The sequence below is a fragment of the Acartia tonsa genome, chromosome 8, assembly GCF_053477335.1.
Source record: "Acartia tonsa isolate MP-2025a chromosome 8, ASM5347733v1, whole genome shotgun sequence".
Taxonomy (NCBI): Eukaryota; Metazoa; Arthropoda; class Copepoda; order Calanoida; family Acartiidae; genus Acartia; species Acartia tonsa.
Window position 1 is genome coordinate 33,508,368 of NC_137267.1, and position 24,044 is coordinate 33,532,411.

General features: G+C 32.9%; 3 protein-coding genes across 3 annotated transcripts; all 3 read right to left on the minus strand.

Moving 5' to 3' along the window:
• Positions 1-154: 154 nt before the first annotated feature.
• On the minus strand, positions 155-4,568 carry LOC145326769 (protein Mo25-like). Its single transcript, XM_080170177.1, has 7 exons — positions 4,349-4,568; positions 4,014-4,070; positions 3,501-3,634; positions 2,886-3,028; positions 2,077-2,398; positions 947-1,125; positions 155-315 (listed from the first exon to the last, which is right to left on the minus strand). The coding sequence occupies exons 1-7, from the start codon at positions 4,403-4,405 to the stop codon at positions 188-190; spliced, it is 1,020 nt and encodes a 339-aa protein (XP_080026303.1). The 5' UTR covers positions 4,406-4,568; the 3' UTR covers positions 155-187.
• Positions 4,569-17,608: 13,040 nt separating this feature from the next.
• Positions 17,609-20,335, minus strand: LOC145326760 (uncharacterized). The gene is made up of 5 exons (XM_080170161.1): positions 20,101-20,335; positions 19,094-19,157; positions 18,148-18,225; positions 17,940-17,985; positions 17,609-17,760 (listed from the first exon to the last, which is right to left on the minus strand). Exons 1-5 carry the CDS (start codon positions 20,161-20,163, stop codon positions 17,667-17,669), a joined length of 345 nt encoding a protein of 114 aa, XP_080026287.1. The 5' UTR covers positions 20,164-20,335; the 3' UTR covers positions 17,609-17,666.
• Positions 20,336-22,856: 2,521 nt separating this feature from the next.
• LOC145326761 (histone H3) lies at positions 22,857-23,344 on the minus strand. The gene has a single exon (XM_080170162.1). The coding sequence runs from the start codon at positions 23,334-23,336 to the stop codon at positions 22,926-22,928; it is 411 nt and encodes a 136-aa protein (XP_080026288.1). The 5' UTR covers positions 23,337-23,344; the 3' UTR covers positions 22,857-22,925.
• Between the last annotated feature and the right edge of the window lie 700 nt (positions 23,345-24,044).

Below are 24,044 nucleotides of genomic sequence, written 5' to 3' on the forward strand. Positions count from 1 at the left end.
ACCCTAAATCATCATTTATTTTATTAAATTAATTATATTATTTTTAATTTTTTCTTCTTCGAAATTTTCTCAATTCATTAAAATTGATGTGTGTCTAATTTCATATAACAATATTTTTTGATATAATTTTGTTGCTTTTCTAAAACAATAATACCTAAAATTTTATTACAAAGCTAGATCTAAATTTTCAAGACGCCTCTGGGTTGTTGGGTTTGAGCTCCTTTATCTGTTTGATAAGATAGGCCTTTTCATCGTTGAATTGTTCATCTTCAGATCTGTCCGTGTGAAATTTAGACAGGAAATCTATCAGTTTCTCCTAGTTAGATTCGTAGATTTTAATTTAAAAATTTTTGCGTTTTTTTTATCATTGAAATTTTTGTCATCAACTGGGCCATTGAAACATTCTAGCCCATAATCATAACTTATCTATGATTTATTTCAATCAAAGGGTAGGATGATAGGTGGCGTGGGGGGGGAGGGGGTGAGGAGGAGGGGCTATCTCGAAATGACTTTCCCCCCGTACTTAATCTAACCTAAAATGAGGATTACTAATACATTTTTGAAAGTGGTTTACCAAAAGACAGACCTACATTATGCAAATAGAATAGCACGTAAAACTTGAAGTGTGGCTTCGCTAGGTAATATATTTTTTAACTAGCCAAAATAAGTTTCATCAAATCAATTCAAGAATAGTTATTTATCGCATCGTATTATAGACAACTTTCCGCGGATATTAAAATAAAAAATATAAGGTAAAACCAGTTTTGTTAACCCCAAGGTCTATAATAACAGAACAGGTATTAATTTTGTGATTTTTATTTTAGTATTCGTGGAAAATTGTCTGTAATACGATGCTATCCATGATTTTTCAGTTTTAATCACAAAGACATTAATCGGTTCGAAGCCATACTAGAAAATATTTTTTTTTCTTCAAATCTACGTCATCCCTGATTTCTGAGGAGAATATCTAGAATAGGTTTTGGCTTGTTGGGGTTTGCCACAAACACTTTGAACACATGGAAGGCCTCAAACTGAATGTTCCTGGACTTCTCTTTGAGCATGTTCATCATGAGTTTCAGGTTGTCGGGGTTGGATATGTTACGGGTCATCACTGAGAAATTATGCCTGAAAATTGTTTTCTGTTGCAAAACTGCATTTAAGTTTGTTGTATGAAAATGACTTTACTAGGTAGGTATTCTATTTTATTTATCAAGAATACTAAAATAGGCCGAAACATTATTTTACGAAAACTTGTTAGAAGTTTTAAATAAGGGGGGGGGGGGTTAATGCAACCATCTCGTAATCAATGTATAAATGGCACTTAGAATTAGATTTTCGATCTGAAATTTTGCATGAGTAATCCTTGGTAGGTCTTTTTTCCCTAATTCGAACAAAAAGCTGAAAAAGTAACGGCTAACAGCTTAGCCGTTTAGCCGTTTTTTGAGCAATTTTTAGGGCAAATCTGTCAAAAATTACGTAGGAATCAACTTTTGAAACATATTTTTGCTTTAAATCATGTGAAATGATACAATAAAATCATTTTTAGATTTCTAGTACCAGCAAATACCGGCTAGAACCGTTTGAAAACGTTTTAGAGCGGGAAAGAGTATTATGTGGAGATAGGTTTCGTAATGGATTTACCTTCAAAATAGCTTATAAATGGCTAAACGGCTGAGCCGCCAGCCGTTAGCCGTACTTTTCCAACTTTTTGTTCGATTTAGGGAAAATAGACCTACCAAGGATTACTCATGCAAAATTTCAGATCGAAATTCGAATTCTAAGTGCCATTTATACATTGATTACGAGATGGTTGCATTAACCCCCCCCCCCTTTCGTATAAGACAAATATGTAAATAATCAGCAGAGCAAAACAAGTAGTATGGATTAAAGAATGACTTAGGCATTACTAATCAAGCTCTGTTTAATAATTTGTCGGACTAATATATGATGTCAAATCTATCTAATAATGATGCTTATTAAGACATTTCGTTTATAAAAAAAAAAGATTTCAATACATCTTATGGTGCAACATTAGGTATAAATCTTAACCACCCCAAATAAATAAAGATCACTTACCTATCCAATAAAAGTTCTCCTAGCAACTTCAACGATTGTCTTCTAGTAACATAATTATCACTGTGCAACAATTTCTCGTATTGTGTGAACACTTGATCATAATTTGCCTCCAAAAAATCCGCAGCCAACATTTTATGCCGCGTCAACAATTCTTTGAAAGTGGCAAATGCGTCGGACGCAATGTCGAACGTCGACACCTCGACGTATTTGAAAAAGTTGTAGAAGTGATCCGAGTTGAGGACAATTTTGGCCAGCGACTCGAACCGGATACATTCTCGTAACATAGTGCCACAATTCAATGCTATTTCTTGGTGTTCATATCCTAAAAAATAAATAGCGATTAGTAATAAACTATGTAAGGTGGAGAAAAAAAAGATTTACTTTGCCTGTCAAAATTAAATTGATTCATTAGAATAGAAGTGTTAGAAACTCAATAAAAAACAAATATTTCTTAAAATCCACTATTTATTAATTGTAAAATTGTTCATATTCATATTAAAGTTACCTAATTTGGAATTAGACGGTCTTATCTATTGAGTATGCTATATATAGTAGCTAAGTTTTTAACAATGCTGGTACCAAATTGTATCAGAAATCGTTATTACGTTTTTTATACCAATATGATGATTTTTTTAATTTTAAACTTTATAATATTTCACTAACATTTTTAATGGTCATAAATATGTAGACAAGCTAAACTGGCTAAATTAAAAACCTTTTGGCTATTCTAAACATATGATTTGATTCGTGATCACAATTTTCTGTTACGCCGTTCTTTACAGTCACTAAAAACAGTTACACAGCCTTACCTTTACAAAGTGTGTAGAGTATCTCTGGATGAGTATAAATATGCTCCACTGTTGGTGTTCTAGTTCCAATTTGTCTCCGTAGTATTCCGTTAAATATTTGGGCAGCATCTTTCTTCCCCTCAAAATCTATTCTGTGCATGTTTCTAAATATAAAAAAAACAAGGATGAGAACATCTTTCTATAAGTAGCGAAGCACAAAAGAAACCATGGATGGACAAATGGACAAAGTGAATTATGGAGCAGGTGTTCTTTGGTAGTTACAAAATAAGAAAAAGGGAGAATGTGTGATTATTAAATGTATAAAACCTAAAAAACTTTTTAAAAAATATATTATACATTTTTTCTAGCATGTCCGACAGACTGCCAGAGCAAGTAAATTGTTTATTGGGTGCTTCACCAAAAAAATAAGACGTTTATCTTTAATAGAAGCATTGAAAATCATGGACTGACAGTCTAACAAACAGATCTAGTTTATCTGGTTAAAAGGGTAATCTAGAAAAAAATTGTTTCAAAATTAAAGGGTAGGGAAGGAGGGAATGGTTTTGACATCTGAACAGCCATTTGTGTAAAAGCACCAGTAAAACTGCCAACATAGCAAGTGTCCTACAGTTTTACCTGAGTAGTATAAGTAAGAGCCCCGAGTTGTACATTTCTTGTGACAGTTGAGCCAACAGAATATCTGATTGTTGTTCATTGTCTCCGCCATAGATTACAGAAGTAATATATGAAAATTGTTTGCTTACATCTTCCTGAAGTTAAAATAGTTATTAGGTACCTAACAATTAGATTATCTGAATAGTATCTATATTTATATTATATCATATTATTTGGACTAGCAGTTGCGCCCCTAGGGGCTCTGTATTCAAAGTTGTTAGTAGGAGACAGAAAAATAGTGTGAAACAATCCCAAGGCTTAAATCTTAAAATAACATAACCTAGAACCAGCCCAGAACCCAGGTGAAGTTTCCCGAAAAAGTTCAGTAGTTATTGAAATCCTTTATTTTCAGACATACGAACCTTACCACTTTATATAACAGAATTTTAAGTTAAAATCTTTTAAAATGCTATATTGCTCCATATACTATTGTTCTTATAATATTTTTAATTCTAACATAAAGGAAATTTGAACCTGAGCTTTTTCCTGCTTCTTTCCATCCCCTCCTCGATCCAACGTTATAAGTCCATCCTTAACAAAGAACAGAAAATGAAAATTAGTTAACAAAGAATGTCAATTTGAACATTAGGACTAAAAGATCTTGTTTGAATACTATTATAATTTTCACAACCTAAAACATAAGGATCGTCAACAAAATACAACCAAATCAAAAGCAAAAGTATGTAGCGTCATTGACAGACAGTTGTCAAGTATTAAGACAGAGATGACTTTTCCAGTTATACATATGAATCTAACCTGACTTATGGCTGATGCTGAAACTTGTACATTAGAGAACAAAAAATACATACCTTTAAAATTCTGACCACTTCATTATGTGATTTGCTAGCTTTTCCGAACAACGGCATTATATATTTGTTTATATTTAATTTTAATACTTTAAATTTGGTAACTTTTAAGTTTTATCACTAGGTTAATATTGCTGTAAATTATGGTTTTATGCCCTAATTTGATGTTGGACTTTGGCTAACACTGAACCAAACATTTGCATTTTACACTTCCTTGTCTAAAAATAAAAATATATTTTACTATATAACTATTGGAATTTGGAATATAACAGAAGGGGAGGGTTACTTTATTTATCGCATTATAGACAGCGGAGAGTAAAATAAAAATAACAAAACTGGAACCAATATTATCACTTTTATTTAATCATTCGTAGAAAATATTCATTAATACTCTTTACAGGGGTGTACATTCTGCAAATTTGACCCTGCTAAAGGGGGGTAAAAACAAATAAAAAAATATGTGGTTTGGGGGGGGAAAATATTAAAATTAAGAGAACTGAAAGCATTTATTTCCATTTTTCTCCAATCTTTGGTGAAAAAAAACTAAAAGAATATGCGGGAAGGGCGATAATATGAATAAAGGGGGGGGGGGGGGGGTTAATGCAACCATCTCGTAATCAGTGAGCAAATGGCACTTAGAATTCGAATTTCGATCTGAACTTTTGCATGAGTAATCCTTGGTAGGTCTATTTTCCCTAAATCGAACAAAAAGTTGGAAAAGTAACGGCTGGCGGCTCAGCCGTTTAGCCGTTTTTTGCCTATTTTCAGGGTAAATCCATCATCAATTACGTAGGAATCAACTTTTTAAAACATATTTTTGGTTTAATTCATGTTAAATGATAGCAATAACCATTTTTAAAACTTCTAGTACCAACAGCTACCATCTAGAACCGTTTGATAGCGTTTTGGAGTGGAAAAAGGTATTATGTGGAGATAGGTTTTGTGACTAATTTGCAAAATAGATATCCAAAAAATGAGAAAACGGCTGAACCGCCAGCCGTTAGCCGTTAATTTTCCAACTTTTTGTTCCATTTAGGGAAAATAGACCTACCAAGGATTACTCATGAAAAATTTCAGATCGAAATTCGAATTCTAAGTGCCATTTGCTCACTGATTGCGAGATGGTTGCATTGACCCCCCCCCCCCCCCTTAAGAATTCTGAAGAAAAAAAATCCATTTTTCCCCTTTCTTGCTGGAAAAAAACTAGGAGGGGAAAAAAATAAAAATTTTGCAGCAGGGGAAAAAAGTTGATCTTGTGCAGACTGACTCTTTATGAAAATTAAATAGGTATTTTGTAAAACTTCTTTAAGATTTTTAAGCCTACATAGTCGATCAATTAGATACAATATTCCGTAAAAACAACTTGAACAGGAATTTTTAAGTAGACTAAGATCGAAAGATTATAGGTACATTGCATATAACTTTATCTCAGCATGCTAAATACCAAAAGAAATTCAATTAGGAATTTGAGGCTATTTTATTACAATAATGAAAAACTGTTAGCATTTTCTAATCAATAATGTTGTCGGATGGTTTCTACATTGTATATGTACTATTAAATTAATCTAATTTAGAAATTAATTAACTAAACTTTCTAGGTATACTTATTAAAATCATGTCAGTAAATATTTCTATTAAAACAGAGTAATTAATGAAAACTAAAATCAGGCATGTTTAATGAAATGACAAAATAAAAAAAAATATAGACATTTTTTATAACTAAAATTAACTTGATACATGACGTCACTTTATATCATCCGGCTTAAAAAATGCCATAATTAACTAAAAGAATATTAAAAACACTTTTACTAGTCTTTAGAACAATATTAGCTTTGTAAAACAAAAAAAATAAGGTATTATTTTTTAACTTCACGAGTTTAGATCGGCCATAATTGTTGAGCCTAAAAAGCAAAAGCTTAAGCTGTGATGAGCTCTCTTGTGTGAACTGTGTGTGCAAAGGGAAGGAGCGACACACAAACTAGTTTCCAAGGGCTTAAAGTAAACAAGGCAATTTTAGTTTTTTTAAAATAATTTTGAAATTATAAAAAAAAAATTCTAATTTTTCGATGATTATTTTTTTTAACACTTTTTTCATTATATTTTGAAAATTTGGCTACACAAAAAAAGTAAAAATTTAAACTAAGATTTCATTGGCTTATTTTCTGTACAAACTCTTCCAATTGGCTAATTATTATTTTACCCTATCCCAAATTTAAAGTCGGTAAGATAAACTTTTACTAAGAGCCATACAGCAGACGATATTTTTAATATTTTTAGTATAGATATCACCAAATCTCGAATAAGGAATAAGTTTCAATACAATTGGCAATATAGGAAACTAATTCTAAGGAAAAAATGATCTTTATTAGCGAAGCTAATCTGTGATTCTAAATTTCATCAATCTGTTCGTTGGAAACAGTTTTTTGGGATTTTTTCAACAGCTATATTAAAGAAACATGACTGAAAATTTTCTCTTTGAAAAGATTTTAGCTGTATTTCTTTATTTCTGTTCGCCTTTAACGCCAGGAATCTATAGCAGGGATAAGACTATGGTTGATACATTTATATACAATATACATCCCCAATGATGCTACACAAAAATACCTCTTCTGTAGATTACAACTAATAGTTAAAAAGTGTGAATATTCGTTATGAAGCAGCAGTAGTTACTAATTAATAAATGTTATGGTTGAGATAGATTTATAACTGTTAAAAGTGTGAATATTCAACTCTATAAAACAACCAATCAAAACTTAATTTAAGTCCCCAAAGTGGTTGAGCCAATGAAAAAGGAAACATTATTATTAGACTGTTGGACAAGTATAATAAACAGCCCGATGTCCTCACCCTGCCTGCTTTAACATTTTATGAGACAACAAATTTCCATAGGAGAAATGTGTTTTCCCTTATAAGTTATGTCATTTAATGTCAAGTCAAGCTGAGTATGCCAATAGCCTGTTTTGGCACACGCTACTTGACTTGGGGGAATATTGGCATACTCTACTTGACTAGGAGGAATATTGGCACACTCTGCTTTACTTGGCGTAATATTGGCATACTCTGCTTTACTTGTCAAGATATGCTTTTTCTAAAATTTTGAAATAATTTATGTATATATACTAGCGTCTCCACCCCCGCCCCCCCCCCCCTCGATGTCTCTAGGGGTATTTGAGGGAAGGAGAGAGTTGAAAATCTCCTTTACATTTAAGTTTTAAAAAGAAAAACTATTGTAACAAAATCATGGTATTTTATAGGACCAATAAGAAGCTTCATTGAAAGAAGAACCATAACAGTCCATCGATTAGTGAGATCTTTTATTTTAAAATATTAATGGTTTTAGGCTACATATCAATTTATTTAAGATAATAAAAGAATTAAATATTTATTTGCGACACAAAAAAATTAAAAAATCCATCCATTGTGGTGACCCCCAAAATGGTGGGTCTGGCTCTTTGACATATCTCAAATTTGGCGAACTTAAAACTTTGCAACGCCTTGATAGAAATAAATTTTTTCTATTCAGAATATTTACATTTCATATTAAAATGCACTAAAAATTATTAAAGAATTTTTTTGTATAGCAAAAACATTAATTTGATTTTAAAAATTAGCGATGGTATCGCAGTACAACTTCGCAGAAACTAATGTAAAACTTCGTGTTACATCTAGGACGACATGACACTTAATTTTTTGAAGCAAAGATACTCTATTTTCAAAATGTCCATCTGTACTTTGTTCTTTGTAGTATTTGCAGTAGGGGAAAGGTGATTTTCTCAGCTACTATTCAAGATAGACACCTGAAACTTCTTGTCACCATTTTAAAAAACAATGGCAGTTGTAGGTAGCTTTAATCCCTTCCTTTTAATCAGTTGAGGGGGAGGAGGGAAAATAGTGTTGAACGCCCCCTTTAACCTTTTATATCATATTCTATTACAGCTATCCCCAGATTGTTAAAGAGTTTTCAACTGTAAGTCGGCTACCTTTATAAAACAAACAAACAACTATTAGGAAACCATTGTCTTTGAGGTACACAGGTTTTTTCTATCTTATTTTCTGTTTGTGAAAAATAAGGCCTTAACTAAGTGACTTTTTAAAAGGTAAGACACATAACTGAGAATCCACATTTTTTTAATATCTCCATCCTTTGGGTTTCAGGATGCGAACAAACCAGGCAGGATCATACAGTTGAAGATCCAAAATACCCCCCCCCAAAAATTTTTTTTTAAGAACATTTATTTTGGGGGGGGGTAATTACCCCCCCCCAAAATGGTTTGGGGGGGGGGGGTAATTACCCCCCCCGAAATGGTTTGGGGGGGGGGTAAATACCCCCCCCAAAATCGTTGGAGGTGCCTACGGCACCCCCAAGGTAGGGGTAATTTTTTTTTGGGGGGGGTATTGTTCAAAAAATTTTGGGGGTGCCTACGGCACCCCCAAAATCGTTTGGGGGTGCCAAATGGCCCATTACCCCCCCCCTTGGACGCCTATGGATCCTATAGTAGTCCATCTTAATTTAAAATATATGTTATAAAGTCATTTTCAGATTTTGGGTATAATCCTGCAAGTCCTAATCCTCCAGCCCTCCATAAAACTTGAAATGGCTCCTATGACTGCAATTTAAGACTTAGATAATTCTAGTTTTAAACTTCAAGCTTAAACTAACATGTCAACATATTAAAATACAAAAAATAGCCTAAAACCTGCTAAAAAGCGGTCCGTCCGCCATTGATGTTTTATAATTAATTGTGCTTCTTTAAAATGCGAATGTTGTCAAAAAATTTCAGTCTTAAATTTTTTATAGGAGCCGAGAAAATTACGTTTCCCCTAAACTAAGACAGATGGACATTTCAAATTATAGAGTAGCTTCGCTTCTAAAAACAAAGTTTGTTAAATAAAATAGTTAAGAAAGTCAGAAATTCATTATACAACAAGTTACAAGAACAAACATTTTTAGCACTCTCAACAAAAGCTGAGATAAAAGGGAGATGCAGAAATGGGCACAACTTTTAATAGTCAATAGCAAAGCTACTCTATAGCTCACTTTCTTTGTATACCCTTTAGTCTGTCAGTTTGTATGAAATGCTACGAGGAAAATACATTAAAATATAGAAATAAAAGCAGCAAAAAATTCACCTGGGCGGACTGAAAGACATTTTAAATTATATAGTAAATTGCAAACAAATCAAAGATTTATTTTCCAGCTAAATTTATTCCTGCAAACATTTTGAAGAAGAAAAAACAAAGCTTTTCTATCATTCGGGCCCGTATGTTCGTCCAGACGAATTAGAAAGTGTAGCAACTCTATAACCCTTACCAAGAATGTCTGTATGTACATTCATTTAAAACATGCTGATTTGTAACTTTTTTGACAACATTTTTTGTATGATATAATCATTAAAATCGACATGTTAGAATTGTCCTATCAAATTCAAATTCTGTATGATGATTCCTTTGACAGTTAGGTACAATTTAGAACAGTTATGTACGAATTAGAAAGCGTAGCAACTCAATTATCTTGACCAGAAAGTCAGTACCTCCATTTAAAGATGCTGATTGTCCTTTTCATCTGGTTTTTGGAATGATAATTCTTAGAAAAATAAGTTAAAGTATTATAAGCGTGTCATCTCTATAATCAATTTCTAAATATGAAAGTATGTCCTTTTACTGTATCCTATATTTTTGCAATTTTGCAACAAATGTATGTAAACTTTTGTTAAGACTTAGAAATTAATGTTCATGAGTTATTGTTTGTTTGTCCTTCTGATTTTAGAGCTTTGCTTTTTTGGATGCTGATATCAAACCTCAGTTAGTACAGCTGTGCCCGCCAAAATTTATGTTTTATGATTTCTAATACCAAATTTACATAAAGATAAACATTTTCTAAATAAAAAATAGTTTTCTAGCTTCAAAATTAAGAAAATGACAGCCTTTTAAAATTGTTTAGTAAAAAAAGGACCTAAAAACAAAGGTTGTTAAATAAAAGTGTGAAGAAAGCTAAAATTGACTTTGACTCACTTTTAGTTGGAAATTTATTATTAAACAGGGGACATGCACAAAATTTTTAAGCTTTCTAGCTCTAATAGGAGCTGAGATAATAAGATGGGTGGGGCGTTGCCCCCCCCTCCCCCCCCCCCCCCCGACTACTAAGCGCAGCAAGGGGCCTTACTTTTAAGGGTTAAGGATGACAAGAACAAAGGGTTATTATAATCAAAAAAAAATTTTAAAATCCAACCAAAAACACCTAAGAAATGAAGAAATATGTAAAATAAGAAAAAGTTACTTGCCGTTTCATCTACAGATACCTTACAATGATGGAAAATTCAATTTTAATACCCTTATGTACTGAAGTTTTGAAATCAGACCACAAAAGATACAATCGGGAAATGTGTAAAATATAAAAATAGCCAAAAAACCTATTAAACTGTTTTTAACCTATTTTTAAAACATATATCAAAAATATACTATGACACCAGTAGAATTAAACTGCAGAGCCTAAATTTGAATTAAGTCCCCAATTAACTTTTTTGAGGGGATTTAAAAATTAATTTTACTGTTGCTGTGGTCTTTTTTGATCAGAGCAAAAGGTCTTTTTTTATTTGGGTAAAATTCGTAGCTTTTAGAGTGTTTTGCTTCATATATATAGTATTCTGGTATAGAGTAAAATTAGGCCTTTTGATTTCATCTAAATTAATTCATTAAAAACTTAATTCTTTACAATATATCAATGAATTAACTTTATCGTGCTTGTTTTCCATCACTTATTTAAAACACAAAAAAATTGGCTGTAAAGGGTTAAATAGTGAAAGATGACAACAAACGTTTACGCAATACAACAAATTTTTTTTTGTCACATATACAAATATAAGATTATTCAAACTTATCTTTTTAAATATTTTTCAAAAGCATGTATCTTTTATGTGTATAGTTTTCATTCTTTTTATTTTAATTAAATAAAAATTATTTAACTACATTGGAAATAAGTCACTTTGTGAAAACACTCTTTTTTGAATTGTAAAAAACTGAAATGAAACAAGACTTTTAATTGGTTCAGACTTCAGAATAATATGTTTTATTTTAATGTTAAATGTCTTCTATATAAATTATTGTTTTAGAAAAAAATTATTTGAATCGAACAGAGTAGAGTTTTTTTTATTATTGTATTGATATAATCTGAATCACATCAAATTGTTCTGTAAGAAACAATTTAACCCCAAACTAAAAAATGCTTTTGCTTCCATCAAAATGATCACAGCAACATATAAAATTGATTTTTAAATCCCCCAAAAAAAAGTTTATTGGGGACTTAATTCAAATTTGGGCTCTGCAGTCTGATTCTACTGGTGTCATAGTATATTTTTGATATATGATAAAAAATAGGTTAAAAACAGTTTAAAGATTTAATCTACAAATACAAAAATCGCTTAGATATTGAAAAAATAAAATTAATAGGAAATTTTAACATGTCTAGATTAACAATAAGAGCTGCTTGTAACGTACAAAAGTACAAACTGACATACAGACGTAAGGAGGGACTGATCCCAATTATAGAAAGGCTTCGCTTTCAAAATTATCTTTTTTACCTTTTCTTATCATAAAATTGTAAGTAATGTATGTATTAAATAATAAACTATATGGTGGGTTCATTTCCCCCTTTTTGTTTGACTATAAGTAGAGCCCCCAGTCTTGTCGTTGTTTCCATGAAAAGGTAATAAAGTACATATTAATATTTTTAATAAAAAATTTAATTGCAAAATAATAGTTAACCGGAATTCCGTATCATAATAAACAAATAATTTTGTCACTTATAATGTTTTTTTTATCATATATTTCCTTTTTTTCTCTCTTTATTTAGGAAAAATTGACGTTATTTCTTGTTGGGAAAATTTTTTTAAAAAAGTTGTTTTAATTTAAGCTTTTCTAAATTAAGATTTTATTTCATCAAAATTACCTACAGTTTAATTGAAAAAGAATAGGTAATAAATTAATAATTAAAAATGTTTTGATTGATTTTTTGGCGTTATCCTCTTAGAAATTTTTTTTCAATTTTGTAAATTTGAGTACCCCCCCCCCCTCCCCCCCCCCGGACAACGGTCTGGATAGGACGACGGAGGAAAAGTTCCGCAATTCAATTTAAGTTTTTCCTCCTTTGCCTCAATCAAATCGCATTTAGATAGAGGCTAGAGCATATTCATCTAGGCATAGGTAGGGGGGTTTGCGTGTAAAGGGGGAGGCAGAAAATTGAAACAGTATAAATATTTAGGTTGATAGCATATTATTCATTAGTATTTTGTCAGTGGGCAAAATGGCGACATGTAGCGGAAGTAATGGCGTTCAGGGTGGTCAACATGGAGACAAGGGTGTTGGAGGAGGAGCTAAGGGCAAGGGAGATATTAGAGGGCAGAAAAGAAGATACAAAGAAAGAAAAAGGCTTGCCAAGAAAATGAAGATGGCAGCTATGAGTGGGAACCAGTACCCACGATGCGCCTTTTTTATAATTTAATGATATTGTTTTAACAATTACTAATGGCTCTGTTTAGAGCCCCAATAACTATCAATGAGATTATTATTCTAAAATAAGGGGGGGAGGGGGCGGAAAAATGTTTAAATTTTCGCGCGCTCTTGATGAGAGGGGTAATCTAATTTTCAAAATTTCCAAAAAATATTTTAGGTTAGGTTAGCTTATAGTCTAGGGAGCCGAGCGCTGCGGCCACAGATGTTCGTTGTCGAGGGTACTCTAATTTTATAAATTTCAAAAAACTATTTTAGGTTAGGTTAGGTTATAGGCTAGGGAGCCGAGCGCTGCAGCCACAGATGTTGGTTGTCGAGGGTTCTCTATTTTTATAAATTTCAAAAAACTATTTTAGGTTAGGTTAGGTTAGGTTATAGGCTAGGGAGCCGAGCGCTGCGGCCACAGATGTTCGTTGTCAAGGGTACTCTAATTTTATAAATTTCAAAAAACTATTTTAGGTTAGGTTAGGTTAGGTTATAGGCTAGGGAGCCGAGCGCTGCGGCCACAGATGTTAGTTGTCAAGGGTATTCTAATTTTATAAATTTTAAAAAACTATTTTAGGTTAGGTTATAGGCTAGGGAGCCGAGCGCTGCGGCCACAGATGTTAGTTGTCAAGGGTACTCTAATTTTATAAATTTCAAAAAACTATTTTAGGTTAGGTTAGGTTAGGTTATAGGCTAGGGAGCCGAGCGCTGCGGCCAAATATTTATGTTATTCTAAACCCATTAAATTACAAACAATATTTGTTAAAAAGTATCGTTAAATTTGACAATTTTTAACGTAAAAATAAATTACTTACAATATTTGTAATATGATGCATTTCATTATGGCTGAGAACCAATTCTAATCTAGCGGATATAGCCATATAGGTTTATAAAACTTTGGGTACCAAATGTAATTTACAGTCCAATGTTTACTAAAGGTTATGAAACTTTGGGTACCATGTGTAATTTACAGTCCAATGTTTACTAATGGTCATAAAAGTTTAGGTACCAATTAGTCCTGAATTAACATGATTTGCCTTATTTATTACAGGTTTATTAATTGAAAGAAAATTGCCTGTATTATGATCGATTTTTAACGTTTAAATCCCTTTAATTATGCAAACTTTTTCCGTAGGTACTAAGTTTAAAAAGATTACATAAGATCTCAAACTTGATAATGTTTTTGTCCTAAACAGGATGGCATCATGGTTGGGCTTGCCAGCGCTCTTCTTGGTAAACTTAACGGCGAAAGTGTTGGTAAACAATTGAGATTTTCATTTAAATTTAAAACTGTTTGCATCATGGTTGGGATTCCCGGCGCTCATCTCGGTAAACATTTCGGCGCAAATGTTATAAAACACTAAGTTTTTAAATGTGAAAATTTAATATTTATATTACTCTCTGGCTTTGTACTCTCTCGCGCTCCCCCCCAACCCAATCCCCATGGCATCTTGTCCTGATTCTAATTTCGTAGTAAACTGACCTAATTTTGCTACATGTACGAATATTTATATGTGCTTTTAACTCTCTTGCGCCCCCCCCCCCCCCCCCAACCAATCCCCACGGCGTTCCAAAGAGTTCCACTTCCAACCAATCAGAGTGTTTCATTTTTGACCAATCACACACGAGTATTTTGAAAGCTTTGCAGATTTTTTTTATATAAATAGACTGTAAAGACAATATTACAATTAGTCGCGTGAGGGCTTGTGGTAGCAACCTGAGTGTTAGCTAACCGGTTGCCACGGCGGCTAAAGAGGCTTATGTCTCTATCTTCCCTCCCCTCCTCTCTTTCCTGTCACACATCATAATATTTTATGGAAAATATTATTTTGTTGTCGGGGGGGGGGGGGGGGGGTACTCAAATTTTCAAAAGTGAAAAAAAGAGTTGTAGGAGGAATTTACCGATTTTTTTCATTTCAATTAAAACACCGTTTCTCCTGTTCCTACTGTTCTACATGCATAGTTTGAAATAGGTAGAACAATAATGGACAGACGGAGCAATCTTAATTGTAGAAAAGCTTCGATTATAACAAGGATTTCATATTTAAACATGTGAAGATTATTAAATTACACTGCCTGGCAAGCGAACTCTTTAAAACTGGGAATATTGTTGACACATAGAGAAAAATAGATATATTTTGACTTATGTCCGTGCTCCTAGCTAGTCCCTCTTTAAAAAAACTTTTCTTATATAAATCTAACCTAACCTAAATTAATTGTTGTCCAATTAGGTTTTAGGATTATATCTTTTATTATAAAGCTTGATAATAGAAATTCTTTGTATTATAACATGATGCCTGACCTACAGTAAAACAATTATGACAACATCCAAAAAAGAGAAGCTCTGAAACGGTAGGACAAACGAACATTAACCCTTGAGTGTCAGAACTAAATAAGCAGAATATAAATGTATCTTTACTTTACTGTTATAGGAATTATGCAAAGTTTGAAATCGCAAGGACAATTCTAACATGTCTAAATTAACAAAAAGAGCTTACAGATGGACTGACGGACAGACTGGCCCTAATTATAGAAAAGCTTCGCTTTTAAAAACAAACAATATACTACCCCGCCTTTTATAGATTTTTGTCAAATAAGAGAGAGTTTTGTAAAATTAGGGTCGGTCCGTCCGTAATGGTTAGCTCTTTTTGTTAATTTCGGCATGTTAGAATTTTCCCATCAATATCAAACTTTGTATGATGATTCCCATGACAGGTACAATTTAGAAAGCGTAGCATTTTGACAAAATGTTGTTGTATAATATGCTTCTCCTATTCATCTAATTTTTTGGAATATTTATTCTTAGGACAACAAGGTAAAGTATTATAAGCAAGGCAACTCTACAATTAAATCCTAAAAATGAAAGTATGTCCTTTTATTGTATCCTTTTTATGCGCAATTTTAAAACACATTTATGTATAATTTTGTTTAGACTTATAAATTAATGTTCTGCTTCTGAAACTCTATAAAAGTTATTCTTTTCAATAGTTAAAATAGTTAAAACCTTCCCTGGACTAATAAGAAGCTACAGACAAAAAAGCTTACTAATATCCAATAGGATACATCTGTGCTTCGCCAATAATGGATGTTGTTAATTGAGAATTGAGAATTAACATTTTTAGTAGCGAAGCTACTCTATAATTTAAAATGTCAGTCTGTCCGTATGTCTTAGTTTGGGGGAAACGTGATTTTCTTGAATAACCTAACTTTACTTAACCTAACCTAACCTCTGGGAAGGGGGGTTAACCCTGGAGGGTTTCTGTTATAACTAACCTAACCTAACCTAATTTTACTGAGCCAAACTGAATCTCACCACTGCAGAGGGCTCTAATCCTGCAAAGCTACTCTGTATTATCTGTTCTAATCTAAATAAACCTAACCTAACCTAAACTAACCACTGCAGGGGACACTAACCCTTTGGGGATACTCAATATTATTTAAACTAACCTAACCTTACCTAATTGAATCTAAAATAACCTTACTCCTAGAGGCAGCACTAACCCTGCAGGGTTATTCAATATTACCTTGATTTCCTACCCTACCTAACCCTAACCTGACCCCTAACCTATCAGGTCTACTCAATATTACCTAACATAACTTAACTAACCTAATCTGACTTAATCTAACCCAACCTAGCCCCTGCGGATGCCCTAACCTAACCCAACCCCTGTGGAGGACCCTAACTCTGCGGGACAACTCAATATAACCTAACCTAATTTACCTTAACCTTGTTTAACCTAATCTAAACGCTGTTGGAGGCCTTAACCTAATGGGGTTACTCAATATTATCTAAACTAACTTAACTAAACCTAACTCAACCTCCGGAGGAGGCCGTAACCCTGTGGGGTTACTCAATTTTACCTAAACTGATCCCTGTGGAGAGCAGTGGCCCTGTTTAACCTAACCTTACCCCTGAAGGGGGCCTAACTCCGCGGGGCAACTAAATTTTTCCTAACTTTACCTAACCACTGTGGAGGGCCCCCAGGGCTTTAATCTTATAATTTTTCATTTTAATACTCAAGGAAAGCTGTCTTTTATACGATGCATTAAATAATTATTACTCAGCTTGTAAAAGAAATCAGATTTCAAGTCTTTAACTTTCCTCATGTCCAAATGAAATATTAATTTTTTTTTAAATCTGCCGTTTGACTTATATTATTTGTAACACCTATATTTAAACCTTTAAAGATTTTACTTTTCTATATATCATTGAAATATGATATACAATATTTAATATACAACATCTAATTATAATTTTTTTATTTCATAAATAACATTTTCTACTTTTCATCCCTATTGTCCTTAAAGTGTTAACACAGTGTAAACTTTGTATTTTCCCCCCCAACTAATTTGTCTAACTACGCCTCCCACAGTACAAAACTGTATAAAAAGTCGTAAGAAATTAAGACGGAAAAAACTCGAGATATTTGTCATGCACGTAATGCGTGGACCCACCATTTTAGGGGTCACCTCCATTGTTATTTCTTTTTATGTAAAAAAAATCTTTAAAACTATCTAGACGATTTGTTTCTCTGTTTGATTGAAAGGATAAGTTCGAAATATATCTTTATTTCTTCCATCAAAAATAGTTTGAAAAACATTCTGAGCAATCAAATGTACAAACTTAATAGTTTTTTTAAAAAATAGGTAATCACCACCACTTTACCCCCCCCCCCCCCCCCCTTGGACGTCCTTGTCTGTCTTTCAATCTGTCATATAGACAAACACATAGTTATAGATTGGCTACGCTGCAAAACAATACAAGAAACAATATTTGCTGGTATGCATTTATTTTCAGACAGAGATTCTTTTCATTTGACAATATAAATATTCAGCATATAACTGAAGTACAACAAAGTGAAATCCTCCGAAAATCAAAACAGTGGGAAATGTTGGAGGCACACTTTTCCACAATTTTGGAATGCCTGAAATAAAACAACATTAATTAGTCTTCCATTCAATTACTATCGAGGTAAAACAATAATAATTTTTGAGTATAATTCCAAATTAAAATACTCTATTGTAATAAAGTTCAGATGTATAGCTAAAAGATAAAGTTATATAGCTAAAGAAATGAAAAAATATTAATTTTGGACCAACTTACCTGAAATAACTTTCATTAACACACTTGCTATATCTTGGTTTACAACCTGCAAAAATAGATAAGAAATATGAAACATTTAATCTACTATATAAAAGTGTAAACAGGGCATATAAGGCACTTTAGAGGGCTTCCTTGGGCGACAAAAGGACAGAAAAAAAGTAGCTGTGCTAATAATAACTTTATGTTTGGTATGTAGATTTGACTTTACCTGCGCGACATTGTCGAGTGTTATAATTTCCTGGAGACATACCAGATTCATAATCATCATTCAGGCTATCCTCTAGTTCTAAACACAGACAATTGGGCAGTGGACGAAAGGACGTTTAAGCTTGTTATTTTTTGTGTTGTAGGGAAAGGGGGGTAATTATCTACTTACAAATTCATTTGGACGGGAGATAAACGCACATATAACACCCCTCTAAGCCTTAGACGTCATTTGGCAGCACTAACAACATCAAAATATAGAGGATAGAAAAACGTAGTCATTAAGAAAAGAAAAGTTTAAATAAATATTACTCGTTAATTGGCATCTTTGAGTTACCTTTTATTCAGATTTCTTTTTGTCAGTTAATCATCGGAAATAATATAATTTCTTCTATCTATCTAAATTTATTCTATCTATCTATTCTCATATACAGGGATTTTCAGAAAAATTCGTATTAAAAATTTTACCTCCAGATGAAGCTCCTCATAGTGCCTATAAAAAGGGACGGCATAAAATACAAATGCCCATTGATGGCCAATACACAGACTAATGGCAGGGCAGTATACATTTTAATTGACCAATGGTAGGCCAGTATGACGTCATTTTTATAGGCACTGTAAAAAGCCTCCATCCAGATATTTGAAATTTATTTTGAACAAATAATAGAGAGGTCTTTACTCTTTATGCTACTAGAGGCTAGTGGCAAAGCGAGAAATTATAGTACAGAAATACAGTAACTACAAAAGATTTCCAAATTATAGAAGCTCTATATAGCGCCTATAAAAAATACGTCAAACAATGCAAATGTCCATTGATCGCCAATAAACAGACTTAATTACCAACGGCAGGCCAGTATATATTTTAATTGATTAATAGCAGGCCAGTATGACGTCATTTTTTAAAGACACTATAAAAGCTTCCTCTATTACGTTGATTGATTTGCACTTACCTTGAAGAGCTTCATCTGTGAAAACAATATCATCATTATCATAATCATCATACACTCCCATTCCCTAAACAAAACAAGGATGACAACATCCATAAAAGCAATGCTCTGAAACGTTAGGACAAACGAACATTAACACTTGTAGAGTGCCAACACTGAAACAGCGGAGTATCATAAATATCATATATCACATAAAACAAGGATGACAACATCCACAAAAGCTAGGCTCTGAAACGGTAGGAAAAACAAACATTAGCACTTGTAAAGTGTCAGAACTGAAAAAGCAGAATATCATAAAATATCAGGTATCACATAAAAATTGTTCTTAATAAACGCACGGACTTTCTGGTAACGATTATAGAGTAGCTACGCTTTCTAAATCGTAACTAACTATTATAATAATCAGTATGCAAATTTTGAAATCGATAGGACAATTCTAACATGTCTAAATTAACGAAGAAAGCTAACCGTTCGGGAAGGACGGACCGACCGACCCTTGTTACAGAAAACAAGGACAATTAGGTTTACATGCATACAAGTACATATTTTATATTCATTAAAGCCTTGTTAAAGAAAAGTGTCCAAGTGCTAATTTATTTTGTTCTATGTATGAAAGAAAGGGTCACATTGTTCAATCATAGAAATATATGATTTCTTCAGCATTTATGTAAGATTTCAATTTTCACAGATTTTTCTAATATTTTAGTTTGTTTGTTTCGCATATTTTTCATTTTAGAAGCAAAGCTTCTCTATGACATTGGTTATTCTAAATTACTCTTTGAAACCGATTGCCATATCAGTTAAGGACTTTGCAGGCCAATAGATACACATACTTTCAGCTATTTGTGATTAAACTTATATCTGCATATGATTATTGATTAATGATCGATTATTTATTTACTTCCTTATGTTTTATAGTCTAATACTCCGCTAAAAACATCATCAGTAAAAACATAGTCAAACAGACGACCCAACTCAATTATAGAACAGATGCAATCTATAGTACGTACCTCACAGTTTGATACGACCAAAGTTGAGACACAGAAAATCCACAATAACACGCTGGACCGCATTTTGTCGGATTATCCCAGCTGTCTGTTTGTTTGTGTGTGAGGGTGTGTTTTTGTGTGTCTGTCAGACAGAATAATCCGCGACAAATGTCTGCTCTCAACTAAATCAGATAAATAACATTTAATAAAAAACTTGTTTTTTTTGTTCCTAGGTTATTTATACAAAATGAATAATACGCAAAAAAAAGTACAAAGTTTAAATTTGTTATATTTAACCTTTTTTTGAAACTCAATTAACGACTATGCCCCTAGAGGCCTCTGAGGAAATTAAGATGAAGAAGGGGACAGGGGGTTAGAATTGGACACACCATATTCAATTTTAGGCTTAAAAGGAAAGAAGGAAAAAATTTTGGAGGGGAGGGGGGGTGGATGTATGAAGCTTTAAAGTGAGGCTTTTTTAGACAGACAGCGAGACAGAGAGAAATCCTGTTACTTTTATATAAGGATTGTTTTGCAGGAGCACTGCTGCTTTGTAATAGGATATTTCAGACATTTTGTAATAATTTTCGTGCCCTTTGCCCTATCAACTATAATAACAAGGGATAATGCATCTGGAAAAAATATCTTAAACCTGCAATGTTTAGCCAGGCAAAATCCAATTATATAAAGTAGTAAGTTTTATTTGTCTGAACTACTGAAAGGATTGGTTTCTCCCTTTTAGAGAAGCTTTACTTAAGTCCTGGGATGGTTTCAGCCTATTTTTTTTTTTTTTCGATTTAAGCTATGGGATTATTTTATGCCATTTATCCGATCTTTGAATAAAAATTCTTTAGATGCTAGGTGCGCAATCGCATCCACTAATATTCCATAAACTAGTAGGGGGATGAAAAAATAGCTTGAAACTATGATACACTCTATTTAAAAGGGTCCTAATTACTGGAGGAAGGAATGGCATTGGCCTAACACAACCCGACGGCATATAGGAAGTCTTAAAGCACAACCGAGTAGATGTTTAAAAAGGGATCTTTGCTTCAAACAATAAGAATCTCATATAAAGTAGTAAGTTTTATTTGTCTGAACTACTGAAAGGATTGGTTTCTCCCTTTTAGAGAAGCTTTACTTAAGTCCTGGGATGGTTTCAGCCTATTTTTTTTTTTTTCGATTTAAGCTATGGGATTATTTTATGCCATTTATCCGATCTTTAAATAAAAATTCTTTAGATGCTAGGTGCGCAATCGCATCCACTAATATTCCATAAACTAGTAGGGGGATGAAAAAATAGCTTGAAACTATGATACACTCGTATTTAAAAGGGTCCTAATTACTGGAGGAAGGAATGGCATTGGCCTAACACAACCCGACGGCATATAGGAAGTCTTAAAGCACAACCGAGTAGATGTTTAAAAAGGGATCTTTGCTTCAAACAATAAGAATCTCATTACTCTTATTTATTTATTTAGTAAAGTCTATTTTATTCAGACATATAATCCTAGGTTTCTGATTATCAAGGACAATTTCTACCTAGTGAAAAGTTCAGGAAAATATTTTTGTTAGGTTTTATTGTCTAAAGTTTATGATTTTGATAAAGAATGAACCAATTTAGTTCTCTATTTTAAGAAAGCTTCACATAGGTCCAACCCCGTTGTTTTTAGTATTTATTTATTGTGTGCATGTAAATTTAAATAATTGACTTTTTAAAACAAAACCGATGTCTCAACTGAATTATATATCAATTTTTCTGACTTTAAAGTAATTAAGAAACACTTATTTTCTCAACATTTTATATATTCACTGTAATACATTTTTAGTAACATAACATTTAGTATACGATAAAAGACTGAAGGCTTGAGAGGTAGATTGTCTGGTTACAGTGATGGTTGTTTCCGCTTCTGCGCGCTTGGTTGTAGCAAAACATCTAAAACTTAGGAGTGTTACAAAAATACAATTACTAATTGTAACAATTATCAGAATAAAAATGTACAAGAGTCGAAACAAAAATGTAAGTAAATTTGTAGAAAAACTGATTAAATACAGGATAATGTTTATGGGCATGCTTATATTTTTAGGACTTGATTATAGAGATGCCAAAAATCAGACCAATCGCATAATTATATCACATAAAGATTTGATGTCATAAAAGGTAAAAGTCAACATGTTTAAAATTATAGAGTTGCTACGCTTTCTAAATCGTACTTAACTACTACAGGAATCACCATGCAAAGTTTGAAATCGATAGGACAATCTGACATGCCTAAATTAACGAATAAAAGCTAACTATCTCGGACGGACGGACGGACCCTAATTATAGAAAAACTTCGCTTTTAAAAATAAATAAATTAAAGAGTTGTCTAGTTTTTAAAAACTCCAGAAATTACAAGAAACACTCAGCTACATGTGTTTATGATTAAAAATAAATTTCGACATGATTTTGCTAGTGCGTTCATTTTATATGCGTAGCATCTCTACAAGTGTCCGCTGTTTGACTGACTCATAAAATACAACAGATAAGTTGTATATCGCTTTTAGGCATACTAGCGGATACGCCCCAGAAGCATCTAGGGTTACTCATGTTTATAGGGAAAGGAAGTCGACCCCCCCCCCCCTATTTTTATATAAGTTTATCAAGTTCCTTAGCTACAGACAGAAAAAAGTTTACTACTTTATATGATAGGAAAATGTTGTAGTGTTCTGTACAGTGTATGTACATTGTACATGTATGAATCCTTTGTTTAAATTTGTTCTTATAACGATAATAAATCTCAAATAGAGAAAAATTGTTGGCCCTAAATAGGACCTTTGTTTTCATTATTTCGCTAGAAAGTGACCTAAGCACGTTCACCTCTAATCCTTCTAGCCAGCTGAATATCCTTGGGCATGATGGTGACCCTCTTGGCATGGATGGCACACAGGTTGGTATCCTCAAACAGACCCACCAGGTAGGCCTCGCTAGCCTCCTGCAGAGCCATCACAGCGCTGCTCTGGAACCTGAGGTCAGTCTTGAAGTCCTGGGCAATCTCCCTGACCAGGCGCTGGAAGGGAAGCTTGCGGATCAGGAGCTCAGTAGACTTTTGGTAACGGCGAATTTCACGCAGTGCAACGGTACCGGGTCTGTAGCGATGAGGCTTCTTAACGCCGCCTGTGGCCGGAGCTGATTTTCTGGCGGCCTTAGTGGCCAGCTGTTTTCTGGGTGCTTTTCCGCCAGTTGATTTACGAGCGGTTTGCTTGGTACGAGCCATGTTTTAGATGGTTTGGTTAGGTAGTCAAAGGACAACTGAAGTAAAGTAGAATGTTGTCAAGTTTTTATACAGAAATAGTTTTGTAATGGGCGGTAAACAAAAAGGGCGTGTCCTTCATTTAAAGTTATAGTGATAATAAGAAAAGGGTAATGGGCGGGGTTAATATGCTAGTAATAAACTCAGTAAAATAGGCGTGACTTTAAATCTATTAGCGGATTAAAAGAGATTTAGATTAGCTCTAAAGTAAAAATAAACTTTACATAATTGGTAAAGTGTATTAATGGAAAAGGGTTCTTGAAAGCAAAATTTCAAATCTTTTCTTTAATTAAGGGTTTAATTTAGTTAGCGTTGCATCTCTATAATCAAAACCAGAAGGTCGTATGTCCATTATGATTATTTTTGGCTTTTCTGAAACAATATTTTATATGATATAATCATCCCTTTCACTTTGGAATATGGAATCTTATCAACATTAGGTAAAGTGAAACATTTCTGATATAATAATGAAAATCTGTGTATGTTATTGAACATCCTTTAATTAAGTATTTTTTGGATAAAATTATACAGATTTTCTGTTCAAACTTAAATGATGTTTATGTTGGATATTAAATGTGACTGGATGTCTGTTTGTATCGAAAGATCTCGCTAACCACTGAATCGATATAATTTTCCTTTACAGGGTAGCTCTAATAGGTCCAAGGAAGGTTT

Excerpts from the sequence above, each read along its gene's own strand:
- LOC145326769 (XM_080170177.1), bottom strand. The coding sequence starts at position 4,405 with ATGCCGTTGTTCGGAAAAGCTAGCAAATCACATAATGAAGTGGTCAGA. Across the intron at positions 3,635-4,013 it reads AGAAGCAGGAAAAAGCTCAG|GAAGATGTAAGCAAACAATT; the intron begins GTTCAAATTTCC and ends TTTTAACTTCAG. Across the intron at positions 316-946 it reads TATTCTCCTCAGAAATCAGG|AGAAACTGATAGATTTCCTG; the intron begins GATGACGTAGAT and ends AATCTAACTAGG.
- LOC145326760 (XM_080170161.1), bottom strand. The coding sequence starts at position 20,163 with ATGCGGTCCAGCGTGTTATTGTGGATTTTCTGTGTCTCAACTTTGGTC. Across the intron at positions 19,158-20,100 it reads TGGTCGTATCAAACTGTGAG|GGAATGGGAGTGTATGATGA; the intron begins GTACGTACTATA and ends TGTTTTGTTTAG. Across the intron at positions 18,226-19,093 it reads CACAGATGAAGCTCTTCAAG|AACTAGAGGATAGCCTGAAT; the intron begins GTAAGTGCAAAT and ends GTCTGTGTTTAG.
- LOC145326761 (XM_080170162.1), bottom strand. The coding sequence starts at position 23,336 with ATGGCTCGTACCAAGCAAACCGCTCGTAAATCAACTGGCGGAAAAGCA.